Here is a 21,624-nt window from a genome sequence, read left to right as displayed (position 1 = left end):
CCAACTTTAGAATTAACATCATCCCAGGATAGAACCTCTATCCTTTACCATCTGGATAGGATAGATCTAAGTCATAGGTTAGTATTTCATTTTATTTTATTTTCTCCCTTTTTACCCTATTCCTTTTCCAATTGACAATATGTTGTGTCCATCTTATCCTATTACTATGTACTACTACCTATCAATTCTCTACTACTGCACCATGCTTCTTTATATGTCATGCACACATATACCCATACTTGTGTACTTATACTCATGTACCTATATTTGTGTACAATGGTGTACAATGAATGTTGTTCACCACATTGAACAAAATGTTGGGAACTATTTTACTTATTTTACCTATTTTACTTATGAACTTTTTATTTATGAATTTCCTTCGTGATTATACTTCCATGTCTTAACTATCTTTATGTATGAATTTTATTCCATGTATTCCTGATGTACATTTTTTACTATCTAACTTATATATATATATATATATATATATTTTTTGTATAATAGAACATTGTGTAAAAAAAAAATCATACGGACCTGAAGAAGGGAACGGTACGCTCCCGAAACGCGTCGTCCTCGCATGCAATTAAATAAAAGCCTTTTCTACACTGAGAAGCGCGGCTATTGGCCCTGATTTTTTTCCTACGATGGTTTTTGTTTGTATGTTCGATCGTCTACGGGGCGCGAGAGTCTTTACCAAGTTGAATCTTCGTGGTGCCTACAATCTTATTCGCATCAGGAAGGGTGACGAGTGGAAGACCGCCTTTAACACCCGTGATGGGCATTTTGAATATTTAGTTATGCCCTTTGGACTTTGTAATGCGCCAGCTGTTTTCCAGGAATTTGTTAATGATATCTTCAGGGACTTATTGTACAGCTGTGTTGTGGTTTACCTGGATGACATCCTTGTGTTTTCTGCTGATTTCAAGTCCCATCAGTCCCACGTACGGCAAGTGCTCAGTCGCCTCAGGACTAACCATCTCTATGCCAAACTGGAAAAATGCCACTTTCATCAAAGGAGCCTTCCATTCCTTGGCTACATTATTTCCAACAGAGGCCTGCAGATGGATCCCGCTAACCTATCCGCAGTTCTTCAGTGGCCACGCCCAGTGGGACTGCGTGCTATTCAAAGATTCCTGGGCTTTGCCAATTATTATAGGCAATTCATTCCATATTTTTCATCCCTGGTAGCCCCTTTGGTGGCGCTAACAAAGAAAGGTGTCAATTCTCGTCTCTGGCCTCCAGCAGCTGAGGAGGCCTTCACAAGATCAATGTGTACAAAGCTCCTGGACCAGATGGGTTACACCCCAGAACTCAGTTCTGTTATTGCTGTACCACTGTCTAAAATCTTCAGGGATTCCGTAATGTCTGGTGTGGTGCCAAGTGACTGGCGCAAGGCAAATGTGGTGCCAATATATCTTTTTAGATAGAACTTCGCCAGGCAATTACAGGCCTGTAAGCTTAACTTTCATTGTGGGGAAAGTATTGGAAAGGATAGTAAAAGACTACATACTGGAGTATTGTAAATAAACACAGATGTACGCTATATGACCAAAACTATACAATTTTATTAACAATCCAAAAAGAGCACAGCAAGAACAAACAACAATAAAAACCATTAAAAAGTGTGCAAAGCACACAAGTATAACAGGCAAAGCAACCCAGCATATGATAGTGCTGGTTGCCCTGCACACCACCAGCTCCCCCTACCTGCAGAGAACCCCTTCCTCTGCACAGATGTAAGGCAAAGTATGAAAATGCATGAATTGGAAAACCTTGCTAGGTCCCAGAACCAAAGTGCGGTTTAACTAAATATTGAATTGTATAAGATCTAGGGAAAAACCCAAAATGCTAAAAAAGGTATAGTGGGCGCAAGCCCAGGGTCCACGCTCGGTTTACCTGTTGGAGTCACCACGTCCTATGGTGGAAATGCTTATCGCTAGTCACCTAGCTAGTCAGACCCCTGAGGAAGCTAGGTGACTAGCGATACGCCTGGGGTCTTCTCCCCAGCTTTTTTCTTTCCCCTACCGCATTTCCACCATAGGACGTGGTGACTCCAACAGGTAAACCGAGCGTGGACCCTGGGCTTGTGCCCACTATACCTTTTTTAGCATTTTGGGTTTTTCCCTAGATCTTATACAATTCAATATTTAGTTAAACCGCACTTTGGTTCTGGGACCTAGCAAGGTTTTCCAATTCATGCATTTTCATACTTTGCCTTACATCTGTGCAGAGGAAAGGGTTCTCTGCAGGTAGGGGGAGCTGGTGGTGTGCAGGGCAACCAGCACTATCATATGCTGGGTTGCTTTGCCTGTTATACTTGTGTGCTTTGCACACTTTTTAATGGTTTTTATTGTTGTTTGTTCTTGCTGTGCTCTTTTTGGATTGTCAATAAAATTGTATAGTTTTGGTCTTATAGCGTACATCTGTGTTTATTTACAATTTTGGTAGTTTTTGGTACAGCTTTTGGCCGTCATTGTATACTTCTTACTTCACATTACTCCAGTGGTGCCGATCCCATTCTCCAATTCTACATACTGGAGTATGTGACATTAAATAGAATAATAAGTGATAGCCAGCATGGGTTTACTAAGAATAGAAGTTGTCAAACTAACCTTATCTGCTTCTATGAAGAGGTGAGCAGGTGCCTAGATGGAGGAGCAGCTGTGGGTATTGTGTTCTTGGACTTTGCAAAGGCATTTGACACTGTCCCTCATAGACGCCTGATGGGTAAAATTAGGGCTATTGGTTTGGCAGAAATCATTTGCAATTGGATTGAAAACTGGCTGAAGGATCATATCCAGAGAGTTGTGGTCAATGATTCCTACACGGAATGGTCACCAGTTATGAGTGGTGTACCTCAGGGTTCTGTGCTTGGTCCACTACTATTTAATATATTTATTAATGATATAGAGGTAGGAATTAATAGCACTGTGTCTATTTTTTCAGATGACACCAAACTGTGTAGTGTAATACAGTCTATGGAGGATGTTCATAGGCTGCAGGGTGACTTGGACAAACTGAATGTTTCGTCATCCACTTGGCAAATGAGGTTTAATGTGGATAAATGTAATGTTATGCACCTGGCGGCCAATAATCCAAAGGCAAAATATGTCCTTGGGGGAGTAAATCTGGGAGAGTCCCTTGTTGAGAAGGACCTGGGGGTACTAGTAGATCATAAATTGAATAACAGCGTGCAATGTCAATCAGCTGCCTCTAAAGCTAGTAGGATCATGTCATGTATCAAAAGTGGTATGGACTCTCAGTATAGGGATGTAATATTACCACTATACAAGGCACTGGTTCGGCCACACCTGGAATATGCTGTCCAGTTCTGGGCACCAGTCCATAAAAAGGATGCCCTGGAGCTGGAGAGGGTTCAACGTAGAGCCACAAAACTGATGAGGGGTATGGACGGTCTTAGTTATGAGGAAAGATTAAAACAACTAGATTTATTTAGTCTGGAAAAGAGACGACTACGAGGGGACATGATTAATTTATATAAATATATGAATGGTCCATACAAAAAATATGGTGGTGAGTTGTTTCAGATTAAATCAAATCAAAAGACGAGGGGGCACTGTCTCCGTTTGGAGAAATCAAGGTTTAATCACCGGAGGCGACAGGGCTTTTTGACTATGAGAACTGTCAATCTGTGGAATAGCCTGCCTCAGGCGCTGGTCACAGCAGGGACAGCGGAGAGCTTCAAGAAGGGTCTAGATGCCTTTTTACACCTAAATAACATTGATTGTTATGCTATATAGGATTGTTTCCCCTAAATTCCTTCCTCATCCAATCCCTACCCTTCCTTGGTTGAACTTGGAGGGAGCTTGATTTCCAGTCAGCATTTTCACGGACCACAAGAACCTCCAGTACCTAAAGAAAGCTCAACGGTTGAACCCACGTCAAGCCCGGTGGTCCCTCTTCTTTTCCCGTTTTGACTTCCAAATCCATTTTCGCCCTGCCGAAAAAAACATCAAGGCTGACGCCGTCACGTGCTTCCGATGTTATGGGGGAGGCCTATACTCCGAGACACATCATTCCTCCAGAGAGGCTTGTGCTGGCAGCTCCGGTGGACCTTCGGCAATTACCTCCCGGCAAGACTTATGTACGACCTGGGCTTCGAAAGAGGATCCTGACCTAAGGACATTCTTCTCGAGTGGATGGGCACCCTGGGGTGCAGCGCTCTGTGGCCCTGATTTCCCGTTTCTATTGTTGGCCTGATTTGGTCAAGGACATTCGGGATTTTGTGCGGTCTTGTGCCTCTTGTGCTCTAACGACAAAAACCAGCTGGTCTTTTGTTGCCGTTACCAATGCCTACCTGCCCGTGGTCTCACGTGGCTATGGACTTCATTACTGATCTGCCGCCATCATCTGGCAATACCGTTATCTGGGTGGTAACAGGCTGCTTTTCTAAGATGTACCATTTTGTCCCTCTACCAGGTTTGCCTTCAGCCCCACGTCTTGCCAGTCTCTTCTTCCAGCACGTCTTCCGGCTTCACGGCCTTCCCCGGCACATCGTTTCTGATCGAGGTGTTCAGTTCGTGTCCAAGTTGTGCAACCAGCTGCAAGTGAAATTGGACTTTTCCTCTGCCTATCATCCTCAGTCCAACGTCCAAGTGGAGAGGGTGAATCAGACTTTGGGGTGCTATTTCCGTCACTTTGTGTCCGCCCGTCAGGACGACTGGGCTTCTCTTTTACCATGGGCGGAGTTTTCCTACAATTCCCTGGACTCCACTTCTGCTGGTTCTGCTCCCTTCTTTATTAATTACGGACTGCATCCACGGCCTCCTCTTCTGTTACGTGTGTCTGCAGATGTTCCTGCTGTGGAGGACTTGGTACAGGATCTAAAAGCCATCTGGGAACAAGTCCGTACCTCATTGCTCCAAACCTCTGCCAAGACCAAGCGTCAAGTGGACAAGAAACGTCTGCCTTTTCCTGTCTTAGCTCCTGGTGACAGGGTCTGGTTATCCTCAAGGTACGTCCGACTGAAGATCCCTGGCTACAAATTGGGACCCCGGTTCTTGGGTCTATTTGAAATCATCAGTCGCATCAACCCGGTGGCCTACAAATTGCGTCTGCCTCCTAGCATGCGCATACCCAACTCCTTCCACGTTTCCCTCCTCAAGCCAGTCATCTTAAACCGCTTTGCCTCTCCCTCCGGCACTACAAGCGGACTCTACTGATGTCTTTGAGGTGAAGGAGATCCTGCATACTAAGACAGTGAGAGGTAGGCTGTTGTTTCTGGTAGACAGGAAAGGATTTGGTCCTGAGAGAGATCTTGGGAGCCAGAGGATAACATCCTGGACAAGAGCCTGCTCCAACGTTTTCTCAGGCCCAAGAATAGAGGGAGGCCGAAGGGGGGGGTACTGTCACGGGAGCTCCCGCGATCCCCCGTGTGCCCCAGCTGCAGCCAGGTCTCCTCAATCACCTCTCCCGCTCTTGCTCTTCCCCGGACTGCAGTGCGCGCGCGCGCGCCCCCTCCTCCTAGGGCGTGCGCGCGGCTCCTGCCGAATTGGTGCACTTGCTGAACACCTCACCTTTAAGAATCCTGCCTCTTCCTGTGTCCCCTGCCGGATCTGTGTGCCTCATAGCCTTGGAGAAAGCTTCCAAGAGAGTATTCCTGCGTTCCTGTGTATTCCTGCGTTCCTGTGGGTCCCCGCTCCTGAGTCCTGTGTTGCCGTGTTACCTAACATCCTCCGTGTTGCTGTGTTCTGTGTGCCTGTGTTCCCGTTCCCACCTGCCCTGACCTCCTGTTGATGACCCCGGACTTGGACTTGATGTTGCATCTCTGCCACCTGCCCTGACCCTGTGCCTGGACCTGACTACAAGATTGTCATCCGCTAAGGTACCTCGACCTCGGCTGCCACCGCGGGCTAGTCGCACCTGGGAACGACCCAGTGGTATCCTGCCGCAGCAAGTGCAACCTGCTTTGCGGCGGGCTCTGGTGAATACCAGGTGCCGCTAGACTCCGGTCCCGGGTGTTGGCTCGTTCCATCTCCCGCGGTGGCCCAGAGGATCCACTGATCCTAACAACTAGCACCACTGTGGTTATCTCATAGCATGTAAAGAGGAAAGGATGATACGACTAAGCGATTGACATGTAAATTAAGTGATGTATGTTTGCAAAATAACAAAATTTCTTTTTAAAAAAAAATAAGTTATTAACATTTGTAAACATTTCACTGAGACTGAACTTTTCTTTTGTACAAGCAATAAGTTTTGGCCCTGTGGACATTAAGTTGCAGCTTCTTTATATTTGGTGGATAAGGTGAATTGAATTGATTGCTTTTTTTTTTTTGATTGAGCATGGCTCAATTAAGTGGGAGTGTTATGAGACACTGTTGTATATAGGTTATAGATTTAATTGTTTAAATGAAATTGTTTGTCTCTAGCGTTGAGAAAACTTGCTAAGAATAGAGACCTTGTTTTTTGCCCCACTGACAAGGGGGGAGGTTTGGTTATCCTCTCTCTGGCATATTATGAGCAAGAATCTTTGAACATCTTATCTGACCCTAAGTACTAAGTTATCAAGGGAGACCCAATTCCCCAGCTTAAAAAATACATTAAGTCCGTGCTGGACACTGCAGTAAAAACTAAATTAATAAATAAGGAAGAGGCAAAATTTCTGTTCTGTCCATTCCCCTCGATGAAACCTTAGAGAGACATATGAGTGCCCATGCAACACAGAATATGGGTAAGCTAACTCTGTCATTCCATCTACTGCAGGAAAGGCATATAGCACTTTAATTACATGTTACACGCTAATGCTGGGTTGGATTACCATTGACTATTGCACTGGCACTTTATAAGTATCTTTCTGATAACCTATGTGTGGTTACCCACCCTGATAGATATTATACACCATATTCTTTGTGATGTGTGGACGCTTTAGTAGAACTCCCGAGGACAACTTACCTTTGATTGTATTTCATAATTATATTGTCATACTGTTGGTTTTAAATGTTAATGATCAAATAAAAGAAAATGTAATTTTAGTAAAACGCTGCAATGAGAATTTTATGAACCGTATAGCACTCATATGTCTCTCTAAGGTTTCATTAAGTTATAATAGAGTGGGTTCGTATAAACTTATAGACAAATGTCATGGTTTAATTTTGTGCTAACTTCTTGGTTTGGTGTACCATTCCCCTTGATGTTGCATTTTTAATTTTTACCTAAAATTCATAAAAATTAAAAAGAGCCACCCGGACACCCAATTATTTCTAGCATCGGATCCATCACGAGTACATTTACCATTTTGTAGTTATATATCTTCAACCATACGTTACAAAATTACCTGGTTATCTTAAAGATTCTGATCAGTTGATTAAAGAAATAAACCATCTTACTTTACCAGGCACCTTCTCCTTTCTCACGTTAGACGTAACAGCATTATATTCCAATATCCAGCATAAGAGAGGTATACAATGTGTCGAGAAATTTTTAAAAGAAGATCCATCCCTCCACCTCTGCGCCTAGAGATGAGGCGATTTTACCATCAAAGGTTCCTTACTGTAAAAGCAGTGAGACTGTGGAACTCTCTGCCGCAGGAGGTTGTTATGGCGGACTCTATGTACATGTTCAAGAGAGGCCTGGATGCCTTTCTGGAGAGAAAATATATCACAGCTTATGGGGATTAAACATTTATTTAATTCGTAAAGGTTGTACTTGATGGACTTTCGTCTTTTTCCAGCCTTATATACTATGATATTATGATACTATGATCAGTCAAGATGTGCAATCAATCAATAGAAGGGTGTCAAAACACTATTGTAGATCTGTCTAAGCAAATAGGGGCAGTCAGAAACGATATATCACTTCTGAGAGAGAATGTCTCTAAGGTTAAAGAGCTGCAAAAAGTGTCACATGAAAAAATTAAAAGAGTTGAGAAAGATTTTCTTTCCCTGAAAAAACACATGTAAGATTTTAATCAGAAAATGAAGAGTTGAGATACAAATTAGTGGACCTGGAAGACCGCTCTAGGAGGAATAACTTGCAATTCATAGGGATTCCAGAAAAGGCAGAAGGGGATAAAATGACTAAATTTGTTTATGACTGACTTATAGATAAAGTGGGGAAAGACAATCTATTTGCATCATTTGTGGTAGAAAGGTCACATAGAGTAACAGGTAAAAGGACTCCTCTTGGTGCATTCCCACATTCAGTTCTATGTAAAATATTGTTATCCTTAACATAGATTTAATTCTGAAGAAATAGCAAGATCATCCCGACCCCACAGTCAATGGGGTAAAATTATCGGTCTATCTGGACTTCTCTAGGGAGACATTACTGAGACGGAAAACCTTTGATGAAGTTAAAAAAAAGGATGAGGGAAGCTAGTATAATATATGCATTCATGTTCCCTGAGAAATTAAGGGTCATTCACCAAGGGCAATCACATTTTTGGGGGGATTCTGAGTCAGCATCAGAGTGGTTTGTACGCCAAAGGCCTTTAAGAGAATTATGAATATATTATTGTAATGTGGGTGTAAGTGTTGGGGATTATGGGCAGCTCCTGAGTTGAGAGTTTCAGAGATTCTGAAGCACAAAGAGGGTTGGGGGCGGATGGGAGAACGGGAGGGGGATGGCTTTTTTTTTTCTTTTTTTCTTAATTTGATATCCTGGAATATAAGAGGTTTAAATAATCGGAAAAAAAAGATGTATTGTTTTCAATTCAATTAAAAGAAGTTTGTCAGCAATTGTGGTCCTCCTGGAAACACATCTGCTAGGGACTGTGACATGTCTGCAAAAAATGGTGTATACAAGAATTTTACTTGGTGTTTTTAAATTATTCCAGAGGCATAACTGTTCTAATACACAATGCTATTGACTTTAAAGTTATTGATAAAGTGATTGAAAGAGAGGGTCTGTTTATATTTTTGCATGCAGTATTCATGGGCATTAAATGCTCCCTAGGCTTTGTATATATCCCACCCCATTTAAGTTAGACGTCCTACAAAAATATGTGATGTTCCTGGACAAACACGAGAACTGTCCGGCATTAATTATGGAGGACTTTAATTCGGTTATGGTTCCTGATAGGGATAAATGGAGTCCTAATGGTGAGTTTTCAAACTCAGGATATACAACTTAATTGTTTAGGTTTTGTAGGAAGACAGGCTGTTAGATGTCTGGAGGGAGTTGGGAGATTGGACTCCAACTTTCTCATGCTATAGCGCCATGTATAAGACGCAATCCCGTATTGATTTAGCTCTGGTGAATGGTCAGTTTTTTCATTTCATTGTTAAAATGAAGTACGGGAATAAAGCGGTATCAGACCATTCCCCAGTGTTTCTTCAGTTACGGTTAGGGCAAAGAAGATAGTCACCCACTGAGAACTCAATCCTCATTGGTTGTTTTTATTAGTGGACTTGGAAGTATTAAGAAGGAAGCTTGAATTTTTTATTGATTTAAATCTGGGCTCAGCACCCATTAATATAGTCTGGGAAGGCTCTTAAATTACATTTAAAAGAATTTCTACGTAGAGAGATTGCCAGAGTAAAGAGAAAGTTCCATGAAAAAGAGGATGCCTTCCGACTTAAGCTGAAAATGCTTGAGGGAGACGCTATTAAATGTAAAACAGTAGAGCTAGGAATTCAAAAAAATAGGGACTATAGCTCCTATTTAAAGGATAAGGCACAAAATAAATAATTTTTTTGGGACCAGAGATCATTTTTGGAAGGGGGTAGACCTGGGAGCAGACTGGCTAGGAGTATTAAAAATCAACAGGATAGCCAGCTGTTGATAGTTATTAAAAGAAAGGGTCAGGAGAGATGGTTTATTTAGAGAAGGATATTATTTTAGAATTTAAATCATTCTATACTAACATAAATGCTTCGGATTTAAAAGCAACGGGAGCCGAGATCCATGAATATTTAGACCAATTGGAATTTCCCACCATCACAAAAGAAGACAAAATCACTTTAGATGCCCCTATATCTATCCAAGAACTTCAGGAGGCCCTAAAATCATGTAGGGGAAATTCATCCCCAAGTTTAGATGGATTCCCCTTTGAGATATACAGAAAATTTGGTGCCATTTTAATTCTGGTATTATTGAAGGTGTGGGAGGCTAGTTTACAAAATGGGAAATTACCAGACTCATTCTATGATGCATGTATATCATTGATATGTAAGAAAAATAAAAATCCAATGAAGGTGGAGTCGCACTGACCCACCTCGCTGTTAAACACAGATGGGACGCTAATAGCTAAGTTATTAGCCACCCGTTTAAAAAAAGTTATTAGGAATATTATTAAGGAAGATGAAAATGGCTTTATCATCGGGCTGTAACATTAAAAGTAACATTGCTGCAAAAGTATAGACTTATGCAGCAATGCAGATGGGCCGGGGCGAGACCCTCTCCATCCTGTCTTTAGACGCCACCAAGCATTTGACAGGGTGTAGTGGATCTTCATCTGGAAAACAATGAAGAAATTTGGTATTGGTGACAAATATATAGAGTTTGTAAGGCTATTTTACTCTGAGCCAACAGCCAAAGTGAAAATAAGTGGTGGGCTCTCAGAATAGTCTCCACTATTATTTGCTATCTTTGTGGAACCGTTAGCTATAAAGATTAGAGGAGCTAGAGAGATAGAGGGGTGCGGGTGTGACAGAGTAGATGACAAAATACTCCTATATGCGCTGACGATATCTTACTATAGTTAAGAAATTCAGAAAAATCGGTCCCTCTAACGATGAAGATTTTAGTCCGTCGCAGGACTGGAGATTAATTGGATGAAGTCAACTTTGTGTAAACTCGGCAGATTTAGCTTGGAACAGGTAGGAGAACGATGTATCTTAAAACCAGGTATCTTTTGAGTATCTGGGATTGAAGATTAGCCCGAAAGTTCTGGAATATGTTGAACTTAACCTTTCACCGTTGGTGGAAAAAACTAGAAATAAAATAAAAATATGGAACAAACAGCACATCCCCACCTAGTCTGGATGCTATACAGCGCATCCCCAACTAGGGGATTCCCACTTAGCCTGTATGGTATACAGCCTATTGCCAACTAGTCTGGCTGGTATAGTTTAGTTGCTGATTGACTGCAGCAGTCATGTGGCACCCATGCAACAATAGAGCCCATGAACTTCACAGGAGCAGCTAGTAGCATCAAATTCCGTAGTGCTTTACAAATCATAGAGTTGACATTTCATGCAATTAGCGAGTGTGATAGGCTTGCCTAAAAAGATGGGGTTTAACCCTTTAAGGGGCAGGCCCTTTTTTGTTTTTGTGTCTATATTTTTCACTCCCCACCTTCAAAAATATATAACTTTTTTAATTTTTTCATGTAAAGAGCTGTGTATGGGCTTGTTTTCTGCGTAACAAATTGCACTTCATAGTGGTGGTACTTAATATTCTATGCCATATACTGGGAAGTGGGGAAAAAATTCTGAATTCAGTAAAAATGATGAAAAAGCACATTTGCACCATTTCTTGTGGGCTTTGACTTTACGACTTTCACTGTGCACCCCAAATAACAGGTCTACTTCATTCATTGTCTAAGTACAATCACAGGGATACCAAATTTGTATAGGTTTTATAATGTTTTCATACATTTACTAAAATTAAAACCTCCTGTACGAAAAAAAAAATCTTCATTATGCCGTCTTCTTGCGCTAATAACTTTTTCATACTTTGGTGTACAGAGCTGTGGGTGATGTCATTTTTTGTGACTTTTGATGAAGTATTCAATGCTTTTATTCTTAGGACTGTACTGCCTTTTGATCACTTTTTATAGAATTTTTTATATTTTTCAAAATGACAAAAAAATGGGACAATAACTAGTGTTCTGGAGTAAGGCAGGGGTGATGTTACATGCAGAAGTATACTGCTGGGTATTGTAAGCATAGAGATGATACTGGAAACCAAATCTGCTGATGGTTTGTCTGATGGGGTAGTATAGAGGGGAAAGAGAAGAGCACCTAGGACTGAGACCTAAGGAACCCCGACAGTGAGAGGAAGATGAGAATAGAAAGATCCAGAAAGGTGCGGTCTGAGTACGGTATTTTAGGCCAATGGAGTGAAGCATCTTGAGGAGGAGCGTGTGTTCCACAGTATCAAACGCTGCCAAGAGATCCAGAAGAACGAGGAGAAAATAGTCACCTTTGGATTTAGCAGTGAGGAGATCATTGGAGACTTTAGAAAGAGCAGTTTCAGTGGAATGCACAGTATGAAAACCAGATTGTAGGGGGTCAAAGGAGGGAGTTTGCTGAGAGATAGTGGGTTATTCAAGAATAGCCCAGGCATTCCAGGAGTTTGGAGTTGAAAAGGAGATTAGAAACTGGTTAATAGTTATCAGCATTGGATGGATCCAGGGAAGGTTTCTTTAGTAATGTGTGACAACCGCATGCTTGAAATAAGGGGGAATGACACCAGAACAGAGAGTGGTTGAAGATTTTAGTGACGTGAGAAGTGACTACTGTGGAGAGAGACTGTACGGAATGTGAGGGGATGGAGTTCCTGCTACAAGTAGTTAGTCGAGCACAGGAAAGAATATATGGATATGGAGAACATGGCACACACCGAATTTTGATTTTTTAAAATGATTTTTATTCCAGTGATTATATCACATAGCAAAGCTTTCACCGTAATATATGAAATACAAGAGTAATTTTTAACAGATCATAAATATTTAACACAACGTTTCTGTCATCTCGACCTTTGTCAAGTAGGATCTGACATTAGGGGCATGTCATGTGGAGAGATGGTGAGCTGTGAAAAATTATGAGATATAATCACTGGAATAAAAATCATTAAAAAAAAAAATCAAAATTCGGTATGTGACATGTTCTCCATATAGATTGAACGTGGATTGAGAATCCTACATTGAGCACCACTCTATCAAGTGTGTGCGGTCACTATTGTCCTACATGAGCACAGGAAAGAAGACTTGACACTTCTTCCTCTGTGACCAGCTCAAAGAAAGAGAGTGAACAGGGTAAGTTCACAGAGGGAAGAGTGGTGCCATCTCATCAAGGGCGCTTATGACAGTATGATTATAATGGTTAGTTGCCAAATTTGGACAGGGGAAAGAGGAGATGGGGGACAATGAAGACTGACTATAGAAAGGAAATATTAGTACAACATTGAGGAAAGTCGAGAGAAGACCAAGTCTAGGATGTTTCCCTCATTAAGAGTTGGGGGAATCAGAGTTGTGAAAGATCTAGAGATGTAGTTAGTGCTGAGAGGCAGGAGGGGTAATGGAAGTGTTATTAGGGATGTTAAAGTCTCCCATGATGATGGTTGGAATGTCACAGGTAAGAAAGTGTGGGAACCAAGAGGCAAAGTGGTCAAGGAAATGGTAGGGTGAGCCGGGAGGGCAGTATACTACACGAAGAGAGAGTGGGTAGAAAAGTCTGATGGTGTGGATCTTAAAGATGGGAAAGTGAGAGAAGGTACAGGATGAATGACCTGGAAGGCAAATGTGGAGAGAGTATTATTCCTACCCATCCTCCCTGCCTGTTCTCAGGTCTGGAGCAGTGAGAAAAGTGTAAGTCACCATAATACAAAGCTGCAAGGGAGGCAGAGTCATCCTGCTGGATCCATGTTTCAGGGATGTCTTGCAGGTCAAACGACTTCGAAAGACAGAGGTCATGAACATATTCTAGTTTATTTTACACAGAGAGGGCATTCCATAGGGCACATTTAAAAGGGGTTACTGGTGCAGGAGAAGAAAGCATACATACTGAATCTTGATCAGGTTAGCTGGGTTTCTATGTGGAGTGTTAAAATAAGCAGAAGGTGGGCCTGGGTTAGGAGAGATGCCACCTACAGCAAGCAGGAGGAGAAAGAGGAGGGACAAAAGATTTTTATAAAAAATGGAAGACTGTGATAAGTTAATATGGTTGCATTCAGTATAGTGTGTGTGACTGGTGTACAGTGAAGAAGTGAGGCATTTATGTGTATAGTTGATACTGGTGGAATAGAAGGATATTAGACAAGTAAAATGACCATAGCAAACAGAGAGAAAACAGAAAATATTTGTAGACAAACATAATTGTTGTTTTTTCTCTGCCATCTTACCTGTCTTCTGCCCTGTCTAACTGCAATGTATAATTGCAGCAGCATACTTGTCAGAATATTATACTTGTGATAAGAAATATTATACTTGTGATAAGATCTGATTTAAAAAATGCTCTGAGGATCAGGTCCAAATTGATGGGCCCCAGATACCCCAGGCCAACGTTGCGAACTATGATAATGACCACTATTATATCTTGATCCTTTCATCCGAATTTATAAGACATATATTAATTCTATAGTTTTTGTTCTTTATGCTCAGTTTGTATTTTTCTGCTTCTAGGAATGTGATCAGATACACATAGATGATGTCTCATCGGATGATAATGGACAGGACCTAAGGTAAAATTAACATCTCCCACAGTGAGTGATCTCTTGAAGAGCACCGAACAACCTGGATTTATAGTGCAGAAAACGCCTTGTCCTTCAGGAATGATATGTTTAGTGTCATAGTGGGGCCGGAAGATAGCTTTACATAGAATTACAAAAATGATGCTTTTTTTCAACATATTGGGGGTCATTTACTAAGGGCCCGATTCGCGTTTTCCCGACGTGTTACCCGAATATTTCCGATTTGCGCCGATTGTACCTGAATTGCCCCGGGATTGTGGCGCACGCGATCGGATTGTGGCGCATCGGCGCCGGCATGCGCGCGACGGAAATCGGGGGGCGTGGCCGAACGAAAACCCGACGTATTCGGAAAAACCGCCGCATTTAAAAACCGAAAAAGTGTCGCTTGGGGAGCGCTTACCTTCACCTGGTCCGAGGTGGTGGATTCCGGCGCGATGAGATGACTTTCAGCGCAGCAGCGCCACCTGGTGGACGGCGGAGGAACTACCTTCTTAAATCCCGGCCGGACCCGAATCCAGAGCAGAGAATGCGCCGCTGGATCGCGAATGGGCCGGGTAAGTAAATTTGCCCCATTGTTTAGCACCATAAAGCTGGTGCTATATTATAATTAAATCCATGTATTGGGAAGAGGTGGGTGTGGAGGGACCCATAAAAGCAAGCAATTGCTTGCAATATGTTAAAGTCAAGCAAGTTCTAATACATTATTATATTGAATCTCATTTATTATAGTAGATACATCAGGAATCCAATCAGCTTTCCACATCCTAGCTAGGTTCTTTTTATAGCCGTGAGGATATGGAAGGTGATCCTCCTTATTCAAAGACGACATCCCTTAATATGAAAGGGCCACATGGGGGCCTCACGGTGGTGAAAATTGTACTACTTTTCTAAAAATTTTCCCCATTCCTTGCCATAAGGGGTGCAGCTTACTACAAGACCATATATGTGACAAGGTACCAGTCTCCAATTGGCAGTGCCAGCAAAGTGAAGATGAAGTCAAGTACATTTTGGACAGCCTGTAGGTGGTCAAGTACCACCTATACTGAATGCAAGCAGGCCCCACACTCATTTTATTCCATATGAATGTTAGTGCTCTGTCATGTTATATTTTATTTGTATATTTCCCCTATGATTTGTAAAGCGCTACAGATTATGATGGCGCTATATAAATAAAGATTATGATTATTTTTTGCGAGACCTCCAGGTGATTAATAAAATTGGAGAATTTATAATTAGTTAGTAGGGCTATCTGCCATTGTACTTCCGAGAAGCTCCACCCCACACCTTTTACGATAGAAGATGGTGGGATCCAATTGCAATTATGCCTTTTTTTAATGAGCCTTCCCTCTTTTTTTTTGTCTCACCTCCTGTACAGCACGTACAACTTTTCAGCCGATGGTTTTCACAGCTCAGCTGCAGGAGCAAATCTATGCCTGGGATCCGGGGTCCACGGAGGAGTGGACTGGATGAGAAAATTGGCTTTCCGCTATAGAAGAGTGAAGGAAATGTATAGCACCTACAAGAACAATGTTGGAGGTGATTGTCATGGAAGGAGCTTGGCTTTCAGTGTTGGTTTCATATTAGGGGAATGTATCATTGCTTTGTGTCATTGATGTATTTTTGCTGTTCTCACCACTTTTAAAAATTTAAATGGGGGAAAAGCAGGTTGTGAAACCACTGGGGTTGATACTGCCAGTCTACATCACATAACATACAAGTGATGTGTACATTGGATAATGCAGGCACTGGCAGCCTAATTACCAGAATGCCACGGATGAGATCTAAATCTGCAGCATTGTAGCATTAATTTGTATAAGTTGGATCTTTATGGATAGATAGATGTAGCACATTAATTGTGTTTAAATTGTTGTCAAATTTAAAATCTTAGTAAATTGAGTGGTTTCTTGTAAAAGGTTCTTGACATCTACTACTCTCCTAAAGCTCAGGAGCTGAACATTGGTAGCAACAGGGCGCACCTGGCATGAGGCGAGTTGAGAATGCTGTAGACAGGGGGAGGCGTCGGGCTCCCACCATGATCACCTCCCGTCGGCCTGCACATAACCCCACTGGCCGGCTGGCACACATGTACCGGCTGGCCGGAAGATCCTCATGACCACCAGCCATCAAAGGTACCTGGACATCCCCCTGGCCGCCACAATTACCCACCTGCAGGCCAGCACATCCACCCACGGGCGGGCACAGGTATCTGCACATCCCTCTGCCCGCTACATTCACCCGTCCGGCACTTCCATCCACCGGCGGGGAAAAAGGAACCTAACCACTGGCTGGCACGTCACATGACTGACGGCCAGCACATGCACCAGCCCAAAGTTTACTCTGGGATACTCCTCTCCGCTCCCAGTTCCCCGATCTCCACTCTCCGTTCCCCCCCCCCCCCGACTCCGATTCCCCCTGGCTCTGTCACAGCAGAAAACCGGAGATATTGCGACAGAAATTAAATGCTTAAAATACAATATTTTATTGGATATGCCTTAAAATATATAGAAAACCTGGGTCTTGGGCATGTTCTTGCCCCAATAAGTAGATAAACAAAGATAGACTTGTATATGGTTACTCATAGTAACCATAGTAACTCATAGTAAACATACTATCGCTGCAGCATATGCTGGCAGCCGACACCAGGCAGACCTGCGGAGCGAGGTGTCACCATCACCCGCTCCTTCTATATACACCAGCATGACTCACTTAATTGTGGGCATCTAATTTTTATTTAATGCATCCGCTCTAAAATTTGCTACCCTCTGAAGAATCCGATGCCAGCAGGAAACGCGTCAGGGTGGAGGGGTGTGGGGTGTGAATAGGTGTCAGTACTGGGTACTGCCCTTGTAAGGGCGGGAGTCATATAACAAAGGGGAGTAGGGACAGGTAACTCAACCGATGGAAGGAAGTTCTGGACCTTCATTTTTGCTGTACAGCCACATCCCTGTGACTGCCCACCCAACTGCACGTACTGTCACCAGGAGTGGTAAGACGCAATCTTTTCTACTGTATATATACACTCACCGGCCACTTTATTAGATACACCATGCTAGTAACGGGGTGGACCCCCTTTTGCCTTCAGAACTGCCTCAATTCTTCGTGGCATAGATTCAACAAGGTGCTGGAAGCATTCCTCAGAGATTTTGGTCCATATTGACATGATGGCATCACACAGTTGCCGCAGATTTGTCAGCTGCACATCCATGATGCGAATCTCCCGTTCCACCACATCCCAAAGATGCTCTATTGGATTGAGATCTGGTGACTGTGGAGGCCATTTGAGTACAGTGAACTCATTGTCATGTTCAAGAAACCAGTCTGAGATGATTCCAGCTTTATAACATGGCGCATTATCCTGCTGAAAGTAGCCATCAGATGTTGGGTACATTGTGGTCATAAAGGGATGGACATGGTCAGCAACAATACTCAGGTAGGCTGTGGCGTTGCAACGATGCTCAATTGGTACCAAGAGGCCCAAAGAGTGCCAAGAAAATATTCCCCACACCATGACACCACCACCAGCCTGAACCGTTGATACAAGGCAGGAGGGATCCATGCTTTCATGTTGTTGACGCCAAATTCTGACCCTACCATCCGAATGTTGCAGCAGAAATGGAGACTCATCAGACCAGGCAATGTTTTTCTTCTTCTTCTACTGTCCAATTTCGATGAGCTTGTGCAAATTGTAGCCTCAGTTTCCTGTTCTTAGCTGAAAGGAGTGGCACCCGGTGTGGTCTTCTGCTGCTGTAGCCCATCTGCCTCAAAGTTCGACGTACTGTGCGTTCAGAGATGCTCTTCGGCCTACCTTGGTTGTAACGGGTGGCGATTTGAGTCACTGTTGCCTTTCTATCAGTTTGAACCAGTCTGCCCATTCTCCTCTGACCTCTGGCATCAACAAGGCATTTCCGCCCACAGAACTGCCGCTCACTGGATGTTTTATCTTTTTCGGACCATTCTCTGTAAACCCTAGAGATGGTTGTGCGTGAAAATCCCAGAAGATCAGCAGTTTCTGAAATACTCAGACCAGCCCTTCTGGCACCAACAACCATGCCTCGTTCAAAGGCACTCAAATCACCTTTCTTCCCCATACTGATGCTCGGTTTGAACTGCAGGAGATTGTCTTGACCATGTCTACATGCCTAAATGCACTGAGTTGCCGCCATGTGATTGGCTGATTAGTAGAGATGAGCGAGCACTAAAATGCTCGGGTACTCGTTATTCGAGACAAACTTTTCCCAATGCTCGAGTGCTCGTCTCGAATAACGAGCCCCATTGAAGTCAATGGGAGACTCGAGCATTTTTCAAGGGGACCAAAGCTCTGCACAGGGAAGCTTGGCCAAACACCTGGGAACCTCAGAAAAGGATGGAAACACCACGGAACTGGACAGGAAACAGCAGGGGCAGCATGCATGGATGCCTCTGAGGCTGCTTAATCGTACCATTATGCCAAAATTATGGGCAACAGCATGGCCATGACAGAGTGACCGAATGAGGCTAGATAGCATCTAAAACATGCAATAATTGACCCTGACACTATAGGGGATGGCATGCAGAGGCAGCGGCAGCAGCGGCAGGTTAGAGAGTGTCATGGCAGCATACCCTAAATGGACTCAGGCTTCAAACCAATGGGTGGCAGAGAGGAACCAAAGGAGGTGAGCAAGAAGCGCTGAAATGATTTCCTATGTGAACAAAAGGTTGACGGTATATTTAGTCGATAACACAGCATGGTGGCGACATAGTGACCAAGTTCCATAACGTATCTGGTGAAACACCCGAAAAATGAGCCTGACACATGTGGAGGCAGCCATGGAGACGACTTCCATGATTAAGAGCGACAGTATGGGGCATTCATATTGCGCTGCTATGATTGCAACTTCAGGTCTCCAGCATGGCGGCAACAGATGGGCCGAGTTCCACTATGTATCTGGTGAAACACCTGAAAATTCTGCCTGACACAGCTCGTTTTGATAAGGGAATGATGTGCTGCATATCCTCTGGTGCTCCAGCGTCTGGGGTATAGAGAGTTGAAAGTTGCGCATGGAGACATTGGTGGACGCTGTGGAGGATCATGGAGGCAAAATGGACAGGAAACAGCAGGGGCAGCATGCATGGATGCCTCTGAGGCTGCCTAATCTTGGGATGGAGCTGGCGGTCCACTGCCAGGTGAGCTTTCGCCTGTCCAAGCCCCTGTCTCTCGGCGCCTCCCCACTCAAAATGGGCCTGGGGGCCAGAAGCGTTTACTTTGAAAAAATTATAATTTTCAAAGCAGGCCGGGTCGTTTGAATATTTCACCTAGGAATAATGGAATAGCAAAGTGGTTCTATTTTTAATTGTTTTTTCGGAAATGGTTCCATGATTAAGAGTTGCTATGATTGCAACTTCAGGTCTCCAGCATGGCGGCGACAGATGGGCCGAGTTCCACTATGTATCTGGTGAAACACCTGAAAATTCTGCCTGACACAGCTCGTTTGATAAGGGGACCATGTATGGAGGCAGTGAACTAGTAGTAGATTAAAGGTGCTGCAGTTAAAACTATGTTAGTTGGATCTTGGGATGGAGCTGGCGCTCCGCTGCCAGGCGAGCTTTTGCCTATCCAAGCCCCTGTCTCTCGGCTCCTCCCCAAACAGCACTTCTAAGAACCTTTTGTATAAGATCAAGTGTAATAGTGTTCTTATAAGTTTGGGTTATGGCGGGTGAGGGGAATGTAAACAGATGCGCAAGAAGCGCAGAAATTATATCGGTAAATGATAAAAGTTTGCAAGTATATTTTGTGGATTACACAGCAGGGTGGCGACAAAGTTAACAAGTTTGATGTGGAAGCCATGAAAACAACCCAAAATTCTGCCTGACACAGCTCGTTTGATAAGGGGACCATGTATGGAGGCAGTGAACTAGTAGTAGATTAAAGGTGCTGCAGTTAAAATTATGTTAGTTGGATCTTAGGATGGAGCTGGCGCTCCGCTGCCAGGCGAGCTTTCGCCTATCCAAGCCCCTGTCTCTCGGCTCCTCTCCAAACAGCACTTCTAAGAACCTTTTGTATAAGATCAAGTGTAATAGTGTTCTTATAAGTTTGGGTTATGGCGGGTGAGGGGAATGTAAACAGATGCGCAAGAAGCGCAGAAATAATATCGGTAAATGATAAAAGTTTGCAAGTATATTTTGTGGATTACACAGCAGGGTGGCGACAAAGTTAACAAGTTTGATGTGGAAGCTATGAAAACAACCCAAGATTCTGCCTGACACAGTTCGTTTGATAAGGGGACCATGTATGGAGGCAGCTATATGGACGACTTTTAGAGACAGCTATGGCGATGACGTGTGGAGGTAGCAATGGAGACAAAGTGTGGAGGCAGCTAAAAAGACGACGTATGGAGGCTGCTATGGAGACAATTTAATTTGGATAGTGCCTGTATGTGGCAGTCCAAAAAAGTTTTCAAGCCAAAGGATCAGGTAGGTGGTCCTCCAGAAAAATTAAATAGATTGAGTGCCTGTATGTGGCACTCCCAAAAATTGTTTAAAACAGAGAACCGGGTAGGTGGCCCTCCAGAAAAATTAAATACATAGAGTACTATAGCTAGAGCCAGTTGGCCCAGACAAAAAATAGCCAGTTTCCTCTGCTTTAGTTTACAAAGTGGAGGAGGACAATGAGGAGGAGGAGTGCATACATTATTCAGGTTGAGCTTCTTTCACCTGGTGGAGAATGAAAATCCGTAGAAATCCAGGCTTTATTCATCTTGATAAGCGTCAGCCTGTCAGCGCTGTCAGCCGACAGGCGTGCACGCTTATCGGTGATGTTGCCACCAGCTGCACTGAAAACCCGCTCGGACAACACGCTAGCGGCAGGGCAGGCAAGAACCTCCAAGGCGTACAGCGCAAGTTCGTGACACATGTCCCGCTTTGAAACCCAGTAGTTGTAGGGAGCTGTGTGATCATTTAGGACGATGGTATGGTCAGCTACGTACTCCCTCACCATCTTTCTGTAAAAATCAGCCCTACTCTGCCGAGACTGGGGACAGGTGACAGTGTCTTGCTGGGGTGACATAAAACTGGCAATGGCATTGTAAAGCGTACCCCTGCCAGTGCTGGACAAGCTGCCTGCTCGCCTACTCTCCCTCACTACTTGTCCCGCAGAAGTACGCCCTCTGCCGCTAGCGCTGTCAGAAGGGAAATACTGTTTCAGCTTGTGCACCAGGGCCTGCTGGTATTCATGCATTCTCACACTCCTTTCCTCTCCAGGGATGAGAGTGG

At 43.5% G+C, this 21,624-nt stretch overlaps 1 protein-coding gene across 10 annotated transcripts in view; it reads left to right on the top strand.

The window, feature by feature from the left end:
• Positions 1 to 21,624, top strand: part of EYA2 (EYA transcriptional coactivator and phosphatase 2) — a 565,525-nt gene that overhangs the window by 510,391 nt on the left and 33,510 nt on the right. For all 10 annotated transcript variants that reach the window (XM_072110586.1, XM_072110584.1, XM_072110587.1 and 7 more), the window contains 2 exons: positions 14,309 to 14,367; positions 15,752 to 15,912. In XM_072110586.1, the coding sequence (XP_071966687.1) occupies positions 14,309 to 14,367; positions 15,752 to 15,912 (220 nt within the window). The remainder of the gene's footprint in view (positions 1 to 14,308; positions 14,368 to 15,751; positions 15,913 to 21,624) is intronic.

The sequence above is a fragment of the Engystomops pustulosus genome, chromosome 6 (genome assembly GCF_040894005.1).
Source record: "Engystomops pustulosus chromosome 6, aEngPut4.maternal, whole genome shotgun sequence".
Classification (NCBI taxonomy): domain Eukaryota; kingdom Metazoa; phylum Chordata; class Amphibia; order Anura; family Leptodactylidae; genus Engystomops; species Engystomops pustulosus.
This window is presented reverse-complemented; position numbering and strand designations above follow the sequence as displayed.